This window comes from Cavia porcellus, unplaced genomic scaffold (genome assembly GCF_034190915.1).
Source record: "Cavia porcellus strain 051 isolate PalLab524CR breed Dunkin Hartley unplaced genomic scaffold, mCavPor4.1 scaffold_17, whole genome shotgun sequence".
Taxonomy (NCBI): Eukaryota; Metazoa; Chordata; class Mammalia; order Rodentia; family Caviidae; genus Cavia; species Cavia porcellus.
The window spans coordinates 28037519-28057650 of NW_026947500.1; the positions used below are offsets into that span (position 1 = coordinate 28037519).

General features: G+C 44.4%; 1 protein-coding gene across 8 annotated transcripts in view; it reads left to right on the forward strand.

Moving 5' to 3' along the window:
• Positions 1-20132, forward strand: part of Ppfia1 (PTPRF interacting protein alpha 1) — a 106233-nt gene that overhangs the window by 60000 nt on the left and 26101 nt on the right. For 6 of the 8 annotated variants that reach the window (XM_003468328.4, XM_063227685.1, XM_063227686.1 and 3 more), the window contains 9 exons: positions 647-778; positions 2258-2320; positions 3135-3214; positions 6068-6203; positions 9077-9300; positions 12513-12744; positions 15506-15535; positions 18454-18605; positions 19626-19798. In XM_003468328.4, coding sequence (XP_003468376.1) covers positions 647-778; positions 2258-2320; positions 3135-3214; positions 6068-6203; positions 9077-9300; positions 12513-12744; positions 15506-15535; positions 18454-18605; positions 19626-19798 — 1222 coding nt within the window. The remainder of the gene's footprint in view (positions 1-646; positions 779-2257; positions 2321-3134; positions 3215-6067; positions 6204-9076; positions 9301-12512; positions 12745-15505; positions 15536-18453; positions 18606-19625; positions 19799-20132) is intronic. The other 2 variants (XM_063227690.1, XM_063227691.1) reach the window with 1 other exon arrangement.

Here is a 20132-nt window from a genome sequence, read left to right on the forward strand (position 1 = left end):
CTACTTTTTTCAACATAATTTATTTTTCTTTTTTTAAACTTTTAAATGAAATTAATTTTCTCCCTTGAATCCAGGCCAATCTTTGATTTACATAAGGGAAAATCCTCTGCGAGTATGTAGAGAAGCTGGTCCCCTGAATACCTGCTGTCTCCTGCATATTACGTCTGCTCTGAGTCCACTGTACAGTTGATGGCTGGGGACGTTCTTGAGGCCCCCATGAGTCCTGTATTTAATGGGAGCATTCAGACCTTCTAGTTAACAATCTCCAAGACTTGTCGCTGAGCTTCCCTTGCCTGAATTGGTTCTGAACATTGTGTTACAGAGTCCCAACTGGAGATGACACAGCCAGGGGAGAGATCGCCCATGTGTGGTTCTCTTTTAGTCCTTTGTGGTTGTTTCTGCAGTAATAGAGAGTAACCTCATGCACTAAGCTATGTCCCTGGCTGTTTTTAAGTTTACGTTTATTTTAAGATGAAGTTTTGCCAGGTGGGGAAGTTGACTCGGCTGGGCTTCACCTTGAGATCCTGCGGCCTCACCTTCAGGGCACTGGGATTACAGGCACACACCACTAGGCCCGAGTGGTCCCTGGTACTTTAATGGTAATATGTCTCCTTGAAGTCCAGAGTCTTTGTTTCTCCTGTTTTAGGCAAGGCAGAGAGAAAAGATGAATGAAGAACATAATAAACGTTTATCAGACACTGTTGACAAGCTGCTTTCAGAATCCAACGAGAGGCTTCAGCTGCATCTGAAGGAGAGAATGGCTGCTCTGGAAGATAAGGTAGGTAGGCTGAGCACCAGACTCACTGCAGGGCCTTTGCAGAGGAGCGCTCAGCATCTCTCTTGAAGGATGATGCTGGTGGATGACCATTCCAGGAAGTAGGACTTTCCGTGGAGGGGAAGGTGCAAGCTGCTATCAATCGCTAAGTTCACTTAATCCTTTGTTGTGTTCTTGCCCCATTTGAACATATGGGACATTGTCATTATTCTGTAGGACAGGAGTAGGTAAATAATTGCTTGTTAGTATCTCAGGCTTGTAATAATTATGAGGAATTAAGTAAAATATTTGTTACTAACCAGTAATTAGCACAGAAGTGGTCATAAGTAGCACATTCATGTGTGAACATAGCTTTGTTCTGATAAAATTTTTTGTTAGCGAAGATATGGTGGCATGTCAGCCTTGGCAGGAGGATCTTGCTGCCAGCCTCATGAGACAGGAGAGGTCTTCTTTTTAAAAGTTGTTCTTTTCTTCCCACAGTGACATTCAGCGTCCTGGGTTAAGCTAATTGACCCTAGTTTGCCAATCTCTGCACTAGAATCTTTATTTGGCGCTATGTGTGTCCTTCAAAGCTTTCTCATTAGAAAAATATTTTTTCTTTTTAAATTTGAGACGAGGTTTCACTGTGTCACTTATTTGCTCAGGCTGGGATCAGACTTGTAATCCTCCTGTTTTGCCTTCCAAAGGTGCTAGGATTGTATGTCTGGCTTGGAAGTTAATTTTTGCCTTATTTATAAACATGGTAGCACTTCAGGGATGTGGTGTAATAGGATTTACTCAACTAAACCGAGTAAGTCTGTCCCCTGCTTCTTTCTCTTTTAGTTTGGAAGAAATCTGTGAGCTTGGGCTCTGAGGGATCAAGTTGTGGAAATGTGCTAGCTGCTCCCACAGTGAAGGGTGTCCAGAGCTGACAGACAGTTGGGCTCAGATTTGATGACACCTGTTCTAATTGTACAGTGTCCCTGGCAATGAGGCTCAGAATGTCCCAAGATTGTCACTAGCGTGGGTTGAGCTTACCCAGAGAGACTGATACTTTTCACTTATTACGAGACACATTTAATTTTGTACAAAACTGATTATAAAATGCATGCTTACAGAGCTCAAATAAAATAGTAACTGTCACCTCCAGATCAGTTTTTAAAGTAAGAATTTGTTTTTAATTGAATTTTATGTTTGAAACTTCATTCCTGGTTATGTAAGTGACTAAAGAATTACAAAATCTGAATACTTGCATAAACTTGTCTACCTGCTTGAAATAAACTTAGACCATGAAATTTGCATTCTTAAGTCTAGAACTTTGAAAAATGAAAATAGCAGTTTTACATGGGAAGAGAGAGTATGTATTATCCTAGTCTTGTGGCCAGTGATGGACTGGGATTGGCTGTGCTCCATAGTATACCCATCTGAACCTTCCCATAGCCACATTATTACATGGAGCATTTTCAAGAATGAGCACTCAAGACCTCTCGTTATCTTTTTCAGAATTCTCTATTACGAGAAGTTGAAAATGCAAAAAAACAATTAGAAGAAGCGCAACATGATAAGGTACTTTAATCTTTGATTTATTTAGAGATTTGTTAAGAGCTAAGTTGAAATGAATTATTTTATAGTTAGCACAGATGTTTGACACAAGTTGAGATAAACTTTCTTTATGGCTTTCCTAGTCTACCTACTTAAATAAGACATGTAACATTCCTAGATTTGTATGTGAGGTGGATTGGTTACTGTTCGGAATCTTGAGTCTTTTTTAAGTTTGAAAGTAAAATAGCATCAACCTTTCATCAAAAATATTGCTGTTAGTGCTGAGAGTGCGCTCAGTGGTCAGGTAAGTCTTTGTAGGCAAAGAGGCCATGTGCTGCATCCCCAGCATCTACATAAGTAAGTAAACAGACAGACAATCAGATACACTGGCTAATGCCTGTGATTCCAGCACTCTAGGAAGCTGAGACAAGAGGATCACAGGTTGAGACCTAGCTCAATGACTGGACTTAATGAGATCTTATTTCACAAAAAAGAAATGAAAAACAACACACATATACACACATGCACACACAGCTGGGGATATAGTTCAGTTCAGTAGTAAAAAAATATTAAAAAAAATCAGCCGGGTGTGGTTGTGCACACCTGTAGTCCTGTAAGTTTTGATTGGTTGTGCGTACTCTGTACAGTTTTTCTGTGATGAGATTACAGTTGTCTACTCATTGGGGTTAATGTAAAATTTCTATAGGACTCAGGGAGCAAATTTATAACTTGCAATTTAACCTCATATGTTTACTCTCAACATCTGAGCACATTTGATGTACATGGTTTTACAATCTAAATGAAATCATTTCAATGTGAGTCGCATTCTGTTTTATAGGAGCAGCTTGTCCTGAATATTGAAGCCCTCAGAGCAGAGCTGGACCAGATGAGACTGAGAGGGCCTTCACTCCACCTTAGGTATGGTATCACATGTAGTATCAGCACTATTTTGATGAGCAGGGGCCTGTCCTTGGCTGGGTGAGCAGCACTATTGGGTAGAGGCATGATTTGACCTCTGGGATCCTGTAGCATGGTTGCAGACTAGGGAAAAAAGTAAACTAGTGTTCCAGAGTGGTAGCTTGTGCCTAGGAGACGTACCATGGGCAAAACTCAAAAATACAGGGCCCTAGCTGAGAAATTATCAGCTAGTATTTGGACATGGGCGCCCTAATTCAGTATGATTTTAAGGTGCAAGGACGGGAAACCAAAGCCAAGGAGAACAGTTAAAGGACTGTCTTCATGGGAGCAGAAGAGACACGATAACCTGAACCTGTCTGGAGGCAGCTGTACCAGTTAGAACGCCAGAGGAACTTGACATTTTATGTGTGTAGGACAGCATGTGGAGTTTATGCTTTTCAGGAGATACTGACAATTCAGGATATGTTGTTATTTTAGAATCTTGAGATAAGACTTCAGGTTGCCTGACACAGGAGTGAACCACTTTACTTGTGAGTGAATCCAGTGAACTGCTGAGCATATAAACCCCACACACATCCCTCTTTTTTTCCCTCTTATCTTTATGATAGAGGCAGTCATTTTCATTAAGGTACTTCAATTTTTTGGGTAATCTTTGAAGAAAAGTGGTCGACAGACAAGAGTTACACCTCAGCAAAAGGCACCAAAGTGGTTAGCTGTGAAATCCGTTTACAGAGCAGCTCCTAGTTGAAACATGGCAAGAGAAAAAGTGTGGAGCTTGGCCAGTTGTCTGCATTGCAAGTTTAAGATACCAAAATAGGGAAGGCATCCCATGTGCTGATCTAGCCACATGTGTTTCTAGAGAACAAGAAAAAAAACCAGGGCAGATGGCTCCCAGTCAGAGATAGGCTTCTACTGTCGGCAGAAGCAGAGCAGCGTGAACTTTCCAAATGAAGGTCTTACCTGCTTATGCGGGAAGGGGGGGTCACCTTAACGGCCATTAAAACAAAAAAATGAGGTGTTGATGATGGAGAGCCTCACCAGTTGAAGCTAGTGTTGCGAAGACAGCAGTAAGACACACGCTGGGGACTCAGTAAGATGTATCTTTGAAAAGTGTACATCAGGAAGCAGATGAAAGAAGGTCACACAGTCCTTAATGAAGGGAAGAAGGGAGAAGCTGAAGGAGCAAAAAAGTTTTAGGGACAAATTTTTTAAGATACACAGCTGATGACTTGCCCATGTTTATCAGCCTCAGGTGTTGAAGTGAAAGGAGGCAGGGACAGGATCCCTTGCTGTGGGGATTCCGAGGGAGCAGCAGGGATGGACCATGTCACACACTGTTGGGAAGCACGAAAACAGTGGCCGCAGAGGCACCAAAGAGGAGCTAGCCTGGTTCTAGGAGACAGGTCTAGAAGTTCCACATTAGGTGGCCTAGAGGAGCAAGAGCAAATCCCAGCAGGCATGGCATCAGCTTTGGCCAGGAGGACTGCAGAGATTGTAGCAGGAAGGCTGACTTCATGTGACTTGCCGGTGAATGTGTTCTCTTGTATTCGTGGTCTCCTCCTAGAAAGACTGCTCCCAGGGGCCAGCGATATAGCTCTGCAGTGCAGTGCCTACCTGGCCAGTGCAAGGTCCTGAGTTCAATTCCTGGTTCCAAAAAAATCAAGATTGCTGCAGCTGAAGAGTGGAAAGACAGATGAGGGACAGGCTTCTGTCAGTAGGCTGGGAAAGGACTGGTTGTGGGTGGTGGCACAGCTGCGAGAGGCCCCACTGAAAACACATCAAAACTAGGAGGAATCAGTGGCCTTCAGAGGATCCGTGAACTGTCTAGAATTATATACACAGTTTTATGCGCTTAGCTTCTGTCCAGTCCATGGTCTCCAAGCATGTAGTACAGTCATATTGGAAAAGATGAATAATCAATTTAATAAGTATGAGGGAGTGGAGGACGTCAGGTACAGTTATGCTGAAAGGAAACATCCAGGTTTTGGCACGTTATGAACAAGTGAGGAATGTCACTTTACATTCCATGGAAACACTTCTTTAAAATATGGCTCTGCAAATGTGAAGTAAATGAGTTGGAGTATGCCATGGGCCTTGTCTGTGGATGGGAGGGGAATCATGAGGGATCCCTGCTCAACTCCACGTGAGCAGATTGGTGGGATTCATCTCCCAGCATCTTTGCCTCTGAAGGATTTCTGAAATGAAGGAAACCACCTTCTTTGCTGGAATATCAGGCATTCTAGCAGAAGCAGACAGCAGGAAGATGGATACATGAGTGGGTGCTGGAGCTGAGTTTCCACTGTTTCTCTGGAGCCTTAGCCCCTTGGAACAACAGCAGTGTTCCCCACACCCCTGGGAAGGGCCTGCACACAAACCTGGGCTTTGCGCTCCAAAACCAGAAGGCAGCCCTCAGCTCTGGTTCCCAGGTGCCCCAGTTGTGCTAAAGGGATTTATGCAGTCTGCACCTCAGGGCTGCTTTATGACTCCCAGCTCTCACTCATGGCTCTTGACAGGAGAGGGAAAACCCTGGAAGGCTGGAAGTGGCATCTGGGTGTGCCCCTTGGGGAGGCTGAGAAAGAGTTGAAATGAAGGGGCTGCATCTTTGACCTAGAGGACGATTCTCTGGTGGGTTTCGGGTGTCTGGCTTACCTCCATGTCTGTGGCAGTCTGCATGGGTTTTAAATGTTGGTGTTGAGCAGGCTGAATGTAGCTCTCTGCACATAACAAAAGTGCCCTCCTTGGAGACCACTTCCTGTGTGAAATTACGTGGTTTCAAGTCCACAGGTCTGGCTTGAAAGAGTCACAAAATTTGTTTACCTTTCTTCTAACAATGACCTTTGTTTCACATTTCAGCCGCCCCCACTTGGGCAGCGTCCCAGATTTCAGGCTCCCCATGGCAGATGGGCACACGGATGCCTACAGCACCAGCGCAGTGTTGCGACGCCCCCAGAAAGGCCGACTGGCAGCGCTGCGAGACGAGCCTTCCAAGGCAAGGCTTGAGTGAAGTACAGTACATCTGCTTGCGTAAAAGTTACCTGCTTGTGTCGTGTTGAACTAAGTTCTGAATACGTGGCTGGCTGCTTCTCCCCGGTTCCCTTTATCTGACGAATCGTGTAAGAGTGTACTTTCGGGGCTTTTTTTTGTTTTGTGAGAGAGAGAGAAATTCTGATAAAGTGCAAACCACTCAGATGATGCAATGCTAATTGCTACCAACTTGAAGTTGATGGATAGTAATGTATCTATGATTTAGTGAAAATAATTCATATTTCTAGTATGATAACATATCAGTCATTTATCTTATAAACAGAAATGATTTTTGTTGCTTCACCGTTTTAGTTGTAGGGGTTTTAGTGTGAAATCAGTTGGCCCTGTTGCTTTGGATGAGGCAGCCTATCATGTTGGAGCATGCGACAGAGCACAGGTGCTTATTTCATGGCCAAGAAGCAAAAGAGAGGGAAAGAAGGGGCCAGCATCTCACAAAAGCAAGCCCTCTGTGATCCAGACTCTTCCCACTTGGATCTTCTTACAGGCTATACACACCACCGAGGGCTGGGAACCAAGTCTTTAACAAGGGCCTTTGAAGAACATTCCAGAGCTGAACTACAGCACCTGTATACTTCATTCTCTTCAACAGCATGTCTTTTGATAATCCACCTTATTACTGAGTACGCAGAGTTGTTCAGCTGGTTAAGGCCAGGCACCACTGTAGACCGAGGTCTTCAGTGGTGCTGAAATGACAGCGTGCCTGCTCACTTCATTAGATCTGTTCTACTGAGGACAAAAAGCGCTGAACAAAATAAAAGATGGCATGGATGTTAGTTATCTAGTGCTACATAACAAGGTCCTACAAAGTATAGTGGCTCCATTCAGTGAGCATTCCTGGTTCACCAGTGTGTGAGTTCAGGAGCTGCACAGCAGGGTGACTCCAGCTCAGAGTCCCACTATATTGCAGTTGTGAAGGGCCTGGCAGGGGCAGAGGCCCTGCCTTGGGGGACTCCCACAGCTACAGGCCATAGGCTCAGGTTCTCACTGTGTGTGCTGGTGTGGAGCTGCCTGGTGCTGGCTCTCCTCATAGCACACACTATTAGAGAGTGGGAGAAAGCCCAGTGTCTGGCCTTGGTGTCCAGCAAATCCCATACCGGTACTTCTGTTCACTTCTATTCATTTCTATTCCAGCTGGGTCTTGCCCATTTGGTGTGGGGCAGGTGAGACTTATTCTCTACCTCTTAAAGAGCAGAGCAGAGTCTGTGAACATTTGCAAACCATGCCAGTGTGTCAGGTGTTAATAAGATGGACACAGAGAAGGGCCAGCATACCCTGTTTGTGGCGTGAGAATTTTCAGTAGAGTAGATAGGGAGGTGTCTGCACAAGTGCGATATGTGAGCAAAGACTTGATGCAGGAACGAGGAGGAGGCGTCCTGACACTGGTAGAGCCAGCTGGTGGTGTGTGCTGAGCAATTAGACACCGCATGAACGAGTGAGGAGTCCAGCTGACCCCGAGGGTTTAGGCCTGAGCAGACAGAAAGCCGGGGTCTGCTTCCTGAGATAAGGAAGGCGGCAGGATTGAGGCTGGCTAGGAGTTGAGCTGTGGCTGCAGTCGGATTGACAGGCCTGTCCTGTCTCCAAGGGTTGGGGTCAGACACTCATATCCATGAGAGCAGTCCAGAGCTAGAGCTAGAGCTCCAGCATGCGGGCTGTGAGCTTCCACGTGGCATTTGAAGGCATGAGGCAAACTGAATTCACACATGAAAGCCTGCTGATAGGTGCACAGATGAGCTGCAGAGCATTTCAGGAGTTGGGGGAACTATTGTGAGATGGGAAGGACCCATCAGGTAGGAGGAAACCAGGAAAGGTGATGTTTTGTGGCCATGTGAGCAGGATGCTTTAGGGAAGAGGGAGTAAGCAAGCCTGAGCCTGTCAAGAGCAGCTGGAGTTGTAACTGTAGCTTGGGGAGGGGTGGCAGGCCTCTTTGCCACATGCTTCAGGCTGGGAGCAAAGGAAGTGCAGACTACTAGGGCAACTCCCTACACAAATGCAGTCAGGGGGACAGAAAAGTCGGGTTCTAGACTCTGGATCCTGGAGCCAGAAGTTGGGGATGAAGTGTGGTTTGTTTTCTGTTTGTTGTTTAAAGGTGGAAAGCAAGGAAAATGTTTCCACACTGAAGGGATGAACCAATGGGAAGGCGATGACCTCGAGGGAGTGCTCATGTCTGTGCTGTGTGCTTCCTGATTCCCTACAGTTTTTATGGGAACTGCGTTTCTCAACAACATGCTACCTGCCAGCTCACTGTTACCTATGGCCTGAGAAAGCCGTGTCTCTGCACAGCTTGCTCCTCTTTCATTGTGTTTTTCTCAGTGCCACAAGAGTCTCAAGACTCAAGTTCACTGTGCTATCTGATTAAAACTCTTGAAATGTGATGGCAGCTGAGTAAACCCAGTGCATTTAAGCCATTTTTTCTTTACTTTTTAACATAGCCATTGGTACATAGCAGCAGTGGACTCCCTGCCCACTATTCCTTTGCACCCTTCCAGCTGGGATTCAACCTGGGGATGGCTGAGTTACATCCACCCCTTTTTAATATTAGTTCAGATAGGGCTGCACAAATTTGGCCAAGGTGAGCTCGAATTTGCTATCCTCTTCCCTCAGCCTCCTGAGTTGCTGGGATTAGAGTTGTGTGTCACCATGCCTATACCTTTCATTTCTTATATATCACATGCCAGCAGTTTATAAACATGACCCTTCTTTCCAAACTCTTCTGGGCCTATACTGAAAATGTTTTAAACTTTGGTTATATCTCTTTAATGCCTCTATAACGAGCCTTGTTGATATCAGTCTGCTGAGATTCAGCTTTCTTGTTGACAGGTACAGACTCTCAATGAACAAGATTGGGAACGTGCCCAGCAGGCCAGTGTTTTGGCAAATGTGGCACAGGCATTCGAGAGCGATGTGGATGTGTCTGATGGTGAAGATGACAGGGACACTTTGCTTAGCTCAGTTGATCTATTGTCACCCAGCGGGCAGGCCGATGCACAGACCTTGGCCATAATGCTTCAGGAACAGCTCGATGCCATCAACAAAGAAATCAGGTGTGTGAGAAGCCTGGTATGCTCTGAAAAGTCACAAACAAATAGAATTAGCATCCTCTAAATGTTCAGTATCAATAGAACTCAGCTAAATTCTGTTATACAAATATGGGGTTGGTTAAACTCAGGGAACATGCTGAACAAGCACCACCAAATTACATTCTTCTTTAATCTTTTTGAAACAGGATTTTTGCTATGCAATTCAGGCTTATACTCACTATGGAGCCCAGGCTGGCCTTGAATACATGGGGATCCTCCTGTGTTAGCCTCCCCAGTGCTGAGATTATAGGCATGCGGCAGCCCATGAGTTACATATGTAACCCCTTAATATTTTAAGACAGGATGTTGCTAAGTTGTCCAGGCTGGCCCTGCCTCAGCCTCTCAAGTACCTGGGTTATAGATAAATCACCATGCCTGGCCATTTTAAGAATTTTAATTTCTTGCTGGATGCAATGGTATACACTTGTAATCCTAGCACTCAAAAGGCTGGGCAGGTGAATTGGTGTGAAGCACTCAAAAGGCTGGGCAGGTGAATTGGTGTGAATTTGAGGACAGCCAGGGCTGTATTAGTGAGTTCAAGACCAACCTGAAACTACATATAGAGACTTGCCTCAAAAAGAAAAACAAATGTTTTTTGCCTTTTTTTCTAAATTTGTTTTGATTATAAATTCAGATCACTAGAGCAGTCTTCCTGTAATTGTGGTGTCAGTGTTTCTATGTGAGATACTGTTGGAAATGAGAAATGTCGTCTTCTCCAGAAGCTGACAGCACAATGAGGAGTGTCCCAGAGGCTCAGTGCCCACAGCGAACTCAGCTTCCCCTAGCAGCCAGTGAGCTGTGCCTGGCGGGGGAAGATATGCAGAGCACTCGTCTCCCTCACCCAGTGCACAAGCCTCAGGTCTGTGGTCTGGAGAGGTAGTGACTGGAACACACAGTGAACAAGTACTAGCAGCTTTCTTCTGCTAGCCACTGCCAGGCAGCAGGGTGACTGGGCAAGAAAGAGGTCAGCATAGCCCATAGCAAGTGAAAGATGGGAAATGAGGGAGCGTTGCTTATTAGCATCCGTCCATCCTGAGTGTCCCCTTGATTGTAAGTACCCCCAGGGTCCTACTACACATCTCTCTCCCCACCTCCACCCCATAGGCCACTGCACTTCTCAGGGCTTCATTTCCAGAAGCCTGTTGAATGGCAGCCTGGCATGGAATGCAGAGTCTGGTTTGTAAGTCCCTACTCTTCCTTGTCTTTTGCCATGTGAAGGTACTACTACAGCCTGTAAAAATTTATTCTCTGTAGGAAAATGAGTGGTCTAAGAGTTGGTGTCTGAATCTTCTTAAAGGTTTTTATTTTCTTCAACAAATCTGATAGGGGTTACAATGGAAAATTTACTAAATTATGGGAACGTTTTTAAATCAGATCAAGAATTTGCCCACGTAGTGATGAAGATGGCCCAGTTAAGTCCTTTGCATAGTAGCTTGGTCTGGGGTGCAGCATTATAGTCAGAGATATTGTGAGATTCACCGTGTTGGCTCAGAGCTGATGTAGACACAGCCAGGCCTGAATCCATGTGAGAAGCAGCTTGTTTCATGGGCTGGGTTGAGGGAGGTTCTTTCAGATTGACACAGAAATACGTGTGATTGCCTGTAGAGAACCTTAGACAGATAAGAGAACAGATAGCTGGGGTGCTGGTGCACACCTCCAGTAACAGCACTCCAGGAGGCTAGGGCAGGAGAATGGCAACTTCAAGCCCTATCTAGGCAAGTTAGTGACAGTGAGACCCTGTCTCTGAGTGAACAAGGTCTGAGGATGTAGCTCAGTGCCAGAGTCCTGTGTTTAGTCCCCATCATCACACAAGGGGAGAAAACAAACATCCAGAGGACTGAAAGCTTTAAAGCAGAAAATCAGTTGTACTGCAGAAGTGTTTGACTTTATAAACTGAGTTTATAGCTGCTATTTTTTGTCCTTGTTGTTTGATTGGTTTTGTCTTGTTTGAGATAGGGTCTTGCTCTGTAGCTCAGGCTGGCCCTGAACTCACTAGGTAGCCCACCAGCCTCTAACTCACTGTGGTCTCCAGCTTTGTCCTCCTCCTCCTCCAGGTGTTAGGATTACCAGTATGTGCTACCACACCCAACCTACAGGCACCTTTTTTAACAGTGGTAACTCAGAAAGACAGTCCTTCCCCATCTTTCTGGGCCTACAGAAGGATTATGTACCATTAGTTTTTTATATCAATTTATTTTTGAGACAAGATGTGGCTGTGTAGTCCAGGCTGGCCTTGAACGTAGCCCAAGCTAGCCTCAAGCTCATGGCAGTCCTCCTGCCTCAGCCTGCAAAGTGCTGAGACTATAGGCTTGTGCCACCACACCTGGCAGTTTTTATTTTTTTACAATGTATTGCTAGATAGGAATAATTATGCAATAAGTTGACCTGGTGTAAAAGCTAAGATGCATACACTGACTTGTAGATTTCCTTTTGTTAATAGTAACCAAAAACCCACTTTTCTCAGAATATTTAAGTAGAATTTTGATTCCACAAATAATTCCCCTAATATTAAGGTAATTGCAGAGTTCCTGCAAGGTGTTTGCTCCTTATTGTTAGGATAATTATTATTGATATGGTTGGATACCCCAACTACTGTTTGGTTATCCATAATGAATAACTAAGGGAAGAAATTACACATAATACCTTTGGATAGAAGAGCAGGTAATCTTGAATTATAAATTCATGCAACATGGTTTACACGAATCCAGAAACCTGCAGAAGACAGGTAGAGAATTCTGCCAGGCAACAGTTGTATAGTAAATTGCTTGGGAACGTGTTGTTTTGTTTTTTTTTATGAATCAATTCTTTGATCAGAGTTTCTGATTTGCAGTGTTTAAATCTATAGAGAAATGTACAGCTTTAAATAGGAAAGTCAGAGTTCTAAAGTTTAAATGGCACTTTGCTTACTAAGGAATTATTAGCAGTAACCATGGAAAAGATTATCATCCAGCCTCCTCCAAATGTATAAAGTGATTAAATCAAATGAGAGATATCAGAATCAGCAAAACTCAGCAGAAGGTTTATTTTTTGTTGTTCCAAATTTATTATATTAAAAACAAATAGAAAGTTATTGGAGCTTGCACATAGTGATACAGTGTATGAATAAATTTTTTTGTCCAAGCACATAAATCTGTTCACTAATAAAGGGAGGATGACCACTTTTGTTTTTATTTTAGGCTGATCCAAGAAGAAAAGGAAAACACAGAGCAGCGAGCAGAGGAGATTGAGAGTAGAGTTGGCAGTGGAAGTTTAGACAATCTTGGTCGTTTTAGATCAATGAGCTCTATTCCCCCCTATCCTGCTTCCTCTCTGGCTGGCTCCTCTCCTCCAGGCAGCGGTCGCTCCACCCCAAGAATGGTCCCACACAGCCCGGCCCGGGAGGTGGACAGACTGGGCGTCATGACTCTGGTAAGTGCAGGCTTTCCCCTGCGGCTGCCCCAGCACCTCTGCGTGAAATGTTGCATGTTGCATGTTGCATTCCTGTCTTTTTACCCTGAAGAAAACGGCCTGTATTTTAGGTTCAAGATTTTGAAACTGAGTTATTAATTAATCACACATCTACAACAGATTAATTTTAATATTTGCATAGCTAGATATTCATCATGAGGTTTCTACAAGGCACAGCAGCAGTAGAGTTCCTGTTTCCTAGGAATAGACAGTGTTAAGGTAAATTTTTTTTTCTTTTTTTGGCAGTATTGAGATTGAACCTAGGGCCTCCCACATACTAGGCAAGCGCCAACCCACTCACCAAACCTTTTTTCTTTTTTTTTCTCTTGGTACTGGGAATTGAACTCATGACGTTGTGCTTGCCAGGCAAGTGCTATGCCATGAAGCTATATCCCTGGCCTTTTTTTCTTGTTTTCAAACATTTATTTATTATTTTTTGGTTTTTTGCAAAAGGGATCTTGTGGTGTAAGTCAAGCTGGCGTTGAACTCATGGCAATTCTCCTGCCTCAGCCTCTCACATGCTGGGATTACAGACATGTGGCACCAAGCCTGGCATTATATTTTAATCTTTTTGACAATCTCATTTTTCAATTGTGTCCTTCTTTCCAGACATTTGTAAAAGAAGTGCAGTAATACGTCTGTAATCCCAGCTACTTGTGGTCTGAACTGGGAGTTTTGCCAGTTTAAGGTCAGCCTGGACAATTTAGGAAGACACTGACTCAAAAAGGGCTGAGTATCCCAATTGGGTCACACCTATCATTCTAGCTACTCAGGAGACTCAAGCAGACAATCATAAGTTCAAGGGTAGGCTGCACAATTTAGCAAGACCTTGTTTTGAAATTAAAAGGAAGAAATGATGGGACTATAGCTCAGTGTTAGAGTACCCCTGGCTTCTATTTCCAGAACCACAAACAACCATGGAAGAAAACTCTTTTTTCCTGGTTCTCTAATTCAGTATGCTGGCTGACAGTCTGTGTGCTTCCATTGTTGGTTTTGATTTCCTATACCTCCCTTGTATTTGTTTTATTTTAGCCATCTCCAGATTCAATTCTAATCCAGGCCCCAGGGCCCTATCAATTTGTAGTTTGTCCATCAAGCTCCCCTTCCAGCCCCTCCCCATTCTGTGATGGCTCTGCACAGGTAACCAGGCAAGCACCTGTGAGTCTGAGCTGGATTATGACTCATTAGTGGGGTTTGGGGTTTTTGTCATTATACATGTATTTTGCTCAGTAGTGATCAATTGCATTTAATATATAATTTGTGAATGTGTTTACAAGTGGGATATAAGTGGTTGAGTGGTTTTCGTTAGATTGTGTAGGATCTGCATGATTCATGAGTGAAATATTTCCTATGTTAAGAAATACTCTAGGCTTAATGCAGTGGCACATGCAGTGGTAATGCCAGCTACTGGGGAAGCTAAGAAGGAGGATTATAAGTCTAAGGCCAGTATGAGCAGTGTAGCAATGTCCTGTGTCAAAATAAGAATATATTCATGGCTGGGAATGTAGTTTGTTGAGTTCCCCAACTGGATTCAACCCTGCATACTGCAGAAGGAAGGGGAGGGGCCACTGCTGTGTGTGAAATTAATGGAAACTTTATACAGACAATATGAATCAGATTTTAATGATTATAATCAGAATTCTAAATCTCATCAACTTATTGGGCATATGCTATAGTCTTTAATGGACTACTTTGTAATTAAAATACTACCTACCTTGTACTGTGTTAGCTTTTTGTGTGTGTGTGTGTGTGTGTGTGTGTGTGTGTGTGTGTGTTTTTATCGGTACCTGGGATTGAACTCACGACCGCCTGCTTGCAAGGCAGGTCCTTATGCTGCTGAGCTAAATCCCCAGCCCCGTGTGTTAGCTTTTTTTGTTAGGTATTTTAGGATGCGTAGCTTGCTTTCTTTTATTTCCAGTCTGCTCCTTTGTATTCCACAGTACCCCAGATGGAATCCAGGCTTGGGCAATGAGATACACACACTCCTCTTTTTTCCAGTATTATTTTTTATTGTGAGACAGGATCCTGCTAATTGCCCAGCCGAGCTCAAACTTGTCAACCTTCCTGCCTCAGCCTACCAGAGTGCTGTGATTTCTTGTGTATGCCACTGCACGCAGGGATAAATGATATATTTTGAGAAGCTGTAAGTCATATTCTAGGTGAAGATTTTACTGTATTGCACAAAAAATGATTAACTAAAAATAAATTTGTTCAGATTTTTGTGTTTTTCTGAGACAGGATCTCGCCATGCAGTGCAGGCTGGCTTTGAACTCATGTAGTGCAGGTTGGCCATGGACTTGTGGCAATTCTCCAGCCTTGGCTTCCCAAATGCTGGGATTATAAGTGCACTCCTCCATGCTTGGCTGTTCAGTTTTACAATAGATGTTGCTGTAACATACTTGTCATCATGGGAATATTAGAGAGTAGGTGGTTATCAGAGCCCTTTGTTCTATACAGTGCCATGCTTTAAATCGCCTGTGTTGTAACAGAATTTGCTTGTTGAGTAGTAATTTATAGTGCTTTCTAGTAAATCTTGGATAACTTAGAGTTAAATTTGTGATAAAAAATTATTTGATTTCCAGTTATATTTCCTCTAAATCCTGTCTGCCTTATTTCTGTCTTGTCCTTCATATTGTAATATATTTGCTCGTGTAGATACTTGAATTTTTAACTAAAGCGTGCCATAAATCTGGTCTCTATTTCTTTGCATGCATCTTGTCAGCCTAGCGACTTAAGGAAACATCGTAGAAAGGTAAATTGTCCAGTAACTAAGCATACCTTTTTTTCTCCCTAATGCATGGAAGAGTATTGTATGTCACACATAAGTGTAATGTTGTCATTATTTTGCAATAAATAACTGGTGTTTCATTGGAAATGTTTAAACTGACCTGCCACATCAAAAGTTACTATTCTCTGGGCAATCAGCTATCCATGGAACTAGGGGAGAAATGTGAGCATTGGCTACTTTAACTGCTTTTGCTTCTAACCATTGCATGCGTGTCTATAATGGACATGGAATTATGGATTTGAAAGGTGGGAGTGTTTGAAGCAGAGCCATAGGCTTTAGATTGAGGAAAACCAGTTTTTCTCATATGGATGGCTAGAACTTAGTAAGCACTGCTCTCTGCCAGGTGCCAAACTCAGTGCTTGGCCATTTTGTTGATATATTTAGTCCACAAGCACATCCCTGTGAGAAACCAGTTACTGTGCTTACCCCATTTACAGATGTGGAAACTGAAACTTAGATCACATGATGTGCAGAGCAGGTATGAGTTAAGTCTGGTTTAATTTGAAAACCTGGACCACATCTCCCTTGGGCCTGGATTGGTCAAGATGCTCTGATCTGTTGGCAGTCTCCCTCTCAGAGGAAACCTTGGAAATAAAAGCAGTGCCCTGGGAGCAGTGGGGATTGGGGGGCTTTCTTTCTGTCGATCTAGAACCTCCCCCTAATGCCTGCTGTCTCTGGCTCTGTGCCATGCCCGCTTCTTACTTCCTGCCTTCCTGGTGGTGCACTTGTGGGGCAGTGCTGCCACAGGTGCCAAGTGGTAATTGTCCTCAGCAGCTGTGTGTGAGCTTCTCTATGGGGCTGGGCAGAAGGGTAATTTAGTAGGACACGGGTACAGATCCTCACTCTGATGCTGATTGTTTCCTGGCCTGGGAGCTGTTCCTTGGCCCAGTGGGACTGTGGCTTGCTCTCATATAAGTGAGGAAGTGATCCACACAGTAGTGCTGCTCAGAATGGCCGCGATCTGTGCCTGCCCAAAGTGAGATGAGGCACTTTCACCAGCAGCCAGTCGGAGAGTTTACCTCCGTTCAGTGGACTTAAGTGTGGTTCTGTAGCCTGGTCTTGTTCACTGGTCATCTCTCCTCAGCATGCAGCCTGGTGACTTAGAGGAGACTTGTCCTGGGCTGGCCGTGAAGATTAGCCTAGGGCTGAGTCTAAGGACACCAAACACGGGCCAGACAAAGACCGGTATGGGATGGTTACCTCTTCACTTCAGTTTAACTGGGCAGACCGAGGGGACTTCTTGTCACTTGTGGACAGGTCTGAGACAAGGCAGTGTGTCCTAGCCTTGAGCTTTCCTCCCAGAAAAGAATACAAACAGAATGAAGGCCTTGTTCAGTGAGCCTGGAAGTCTCTGGGCAGAGCGAGGGCCAGTGTAGGGAGTCTTGGTGCAAGAATCTCTTTTTGTGCGTGGAGCATACATATAGTACCCTACCTCTTCTTTTTTCTTTTCTATTTTAACAAATGATTGTTTTAACCTGAAACTTTAAATGATGCCTGGCAAACAGCAAGGTCCTAAGTTTGATTTCTGGTTCCCTCCCCAAAATTTTTTGAACTTTTATGATTCATGTTGGTAATTTCAAGCATGATGGCCTTTTTTATAGATGAGATTGCTGGAGGTTAAACACAGGGCCTTGAACATGCTAAGTAAGCATGCTCTGGTTACCCCAGCCCACGGCAGTTTTTTATTTTGTTACTACAATTAAAAATGAGATCCAGACAAGGTGGTATATGCCTGTTATCCCAGGACTCAGGAGGCTGATATAGGAGGACTGCTGGAGTTTGAAGCCAGCCTGGGCTGCAGTGTGAGTTCATGGCCAGCTGGAACTGTATAGTGAAACCTTCTCTCCAAAAAGAGAGAGAAAGATACAGAATTCATCTATTTATCAGTTAAGATCATATCCTAAATGCTCTCAGCTGTGAATTACACTAATCTAGCTGGTCCTCTGTGAGCTGCTACAGGACTATAATGGAATCTGTATCTTTGCTACAATTGCACTGACAAAGAAGTTAACTATTGAAGTCTTGTTGTTCATACACTTGTCCACCATGAATGTTTTATGTAATCTAGTCCTTCTTCAAAACCAAAAAACAACAGTCTTCTAAACAGGGCCTACACAGACCCTGAAAGGTTCACATGTGCACTGTTTCCACAGTCCTGCCTTCCTCAACACAAAGGCACACTCCTGTGCCATCCCCAAAAGGAAAACTCAGGGTCTGCACAACCCTCTTTTAATAATATACCCCGGATTATTCTATCAGGCCACATGAAGTAAGGTTTTAGGCTGCACGCAGATGCTTCCGCTCGTAACATGTGGTCCAGATAGTGATAAACAGAAGCCACACACATGCATATTTGGTTCTTGGCTCATGCTGTCCTTGTCTTGTTTCCTGCTAGAGGTAAATATTGACAGTTTCCCTGAGTCTCGGCCCTCACTAGTGGAGGTTCCCTTTGAATGACATCAGGAAGTGAAGCTACGTGTCACATGTTCTTCAGTAATGAGAGTAACTTTGTTAACTTGAAGTGATAATTGCAGTGAGCAGGCTTCATTCAGGACTTCACTGTCCCTCAGTAATTATCCTCCGATGTACCTGAGGTTGTAGGGAGAGCAGAACCTTGAGCTGAAGGGGGGTCATGGTGTCCCTGGGCTTGCCGTGGCTTCCAGGAAGGAAGGCTACAGGTCAGCCTGCCCTGTTGTCTCTGTGTGGTCCCATTCTCCCAGACAAAACAGGCCTTCAGGTTGGCATTCAATTAAAATGAGATTTTTTCAGTACAGGTAGAAAGTGTAGCTAATAGGTTTGAGTCAGTTTATGTCATTTAAAGCCTATGTGATGTGTTTTCTAAACAATTCACTGTTAACTGGTTTTGGTTTTTCATTCCTCAGTTGCCACCTTCTAGAGAAGAAGTACGAGATGACAAGACAACGATAAAATGTGAAACTTCCCCTCCCTCCTCTCCGAAGTCCCTTCGGCTAGACAGGCTGCACAAAGGGGCATTGCACACAGTCAGCCACGAGGACATCAGGGACATACGAAAGTAAGGAGCAGATCTCGTAGGCCGCTAGACCCCTGCGAAACTTGCCTGTCTTAGGTTTGATAACATCTATTAGTCTTTTCCTGGGGGAAAAAACAAGGTTTTAAAGAATGCTCAGCAAGGTCATTCGGTTGTGATTATTTAAACATTAGACCTAGAACGTCTGAGGCTGTAGTGACATCCAGGCATTCTGTTTGGGCAAAGTTAAGAAAGAAAGGAAATTATTTGGAATTACCACTTGAGAGAAAGCTCCATTTCTTCAGATCCCACACATTCACTTCTTTTAAGAACTTTCTTTCTATTCCTGTTGAACAATTTGCCACACGGATGTGACAGGTTCAGGATCGTGCTGTTCTGTGGGCAGTATGTGCCTGTCAGGTGCCCTCCCACACTCTGGGTCTTTTAAGCTCTTGAGAGTCCCACATCATCCCTATCCCTTTAGTAAGCATGTTCCATCAGGAGGCCATGAAGGCTTGGTTACCTGCAGACTGTTGTTTTTCACATTTCCTCTTAGAAGCTTCTGTTCCATACCAGGCAGTATGATCAGGCAGGCACATTGGTCTCCACAGTGTCCCTAGAGATAGTACGCCTCTCGCTTTGCATGTGAGGAGAGCAGGACCCAGGGGCCAGCCTGCAGGAGCTGCTGAGAGGGAAGGTGGAACTCCAGTTGCTCCGGCTTCTGAGACCTTGTTCTCTTTCCTGTTGACAGAGCACAACCCTCACTGGCTGAGCAAGGCCCCTGCAGAGGGTGTTCCTTAGGTGTCCACACCAGGCAGGCTAGAGTACAGGCCTCCTCTGAGCAGGGAGCAACAGCAGAGTCTTGGCTTTCCAGACAGAGGTCTGTGGAAGCATTACTGGGACCCTGCGTTGCTAGGCACAGTGTACTGCGGGTAAGAGACTCGAAATGTTCTTTAGGAAGTTGATTGAAGGAATATTGAAAATGCAGACTGTTCTGGTACATGTGAGTGGACTGTGGAGCTATGAAGAGGGCATGTGGTAAAAGTCCATTTTCTTTCCTTCAAGCTCAACAGGCTCCCAGGATGGTCCTGTGAGCAATCCCAGTAGCAGTAACAGCAGCCAGGACTCCCTCCACAAAGCCCCAAAGAAGAAGGGCATCAAGTCCTCCATTGGTCGTTTGTTTGGCAAAAAGGAAAAGGGTCGGCCTGGACAAACTGGCAAAGAATCAGCAGGACAAGGTGGGTGGGTTTGCGGCAGCTGTCCTAACTGCTGGGAATGGGAGAGCTTGAGCTTTTTCCCCTGTGCCTGCCGCGTGTGCCCAGTGCCCACGAGGACTCATGGCTGAGCGTTCTCCAGACAGCCCAGTCTCCTTCGTCAGTCTGTCTACCTGTGAACCAAAGCGGAGCACTGGACACTCATTTGGCATGAATGATTAACCTCATAAGTGCTAGTTTACTCTCTTGAACATTTGTATGTGTTTGCTTGGAAGCTTACCCTTCAGAAACTATTTAGCTCTCTACCTGCAGAATCTTCTACGTATTTGTGAAAACATATAACTTTGCCATGTGAATT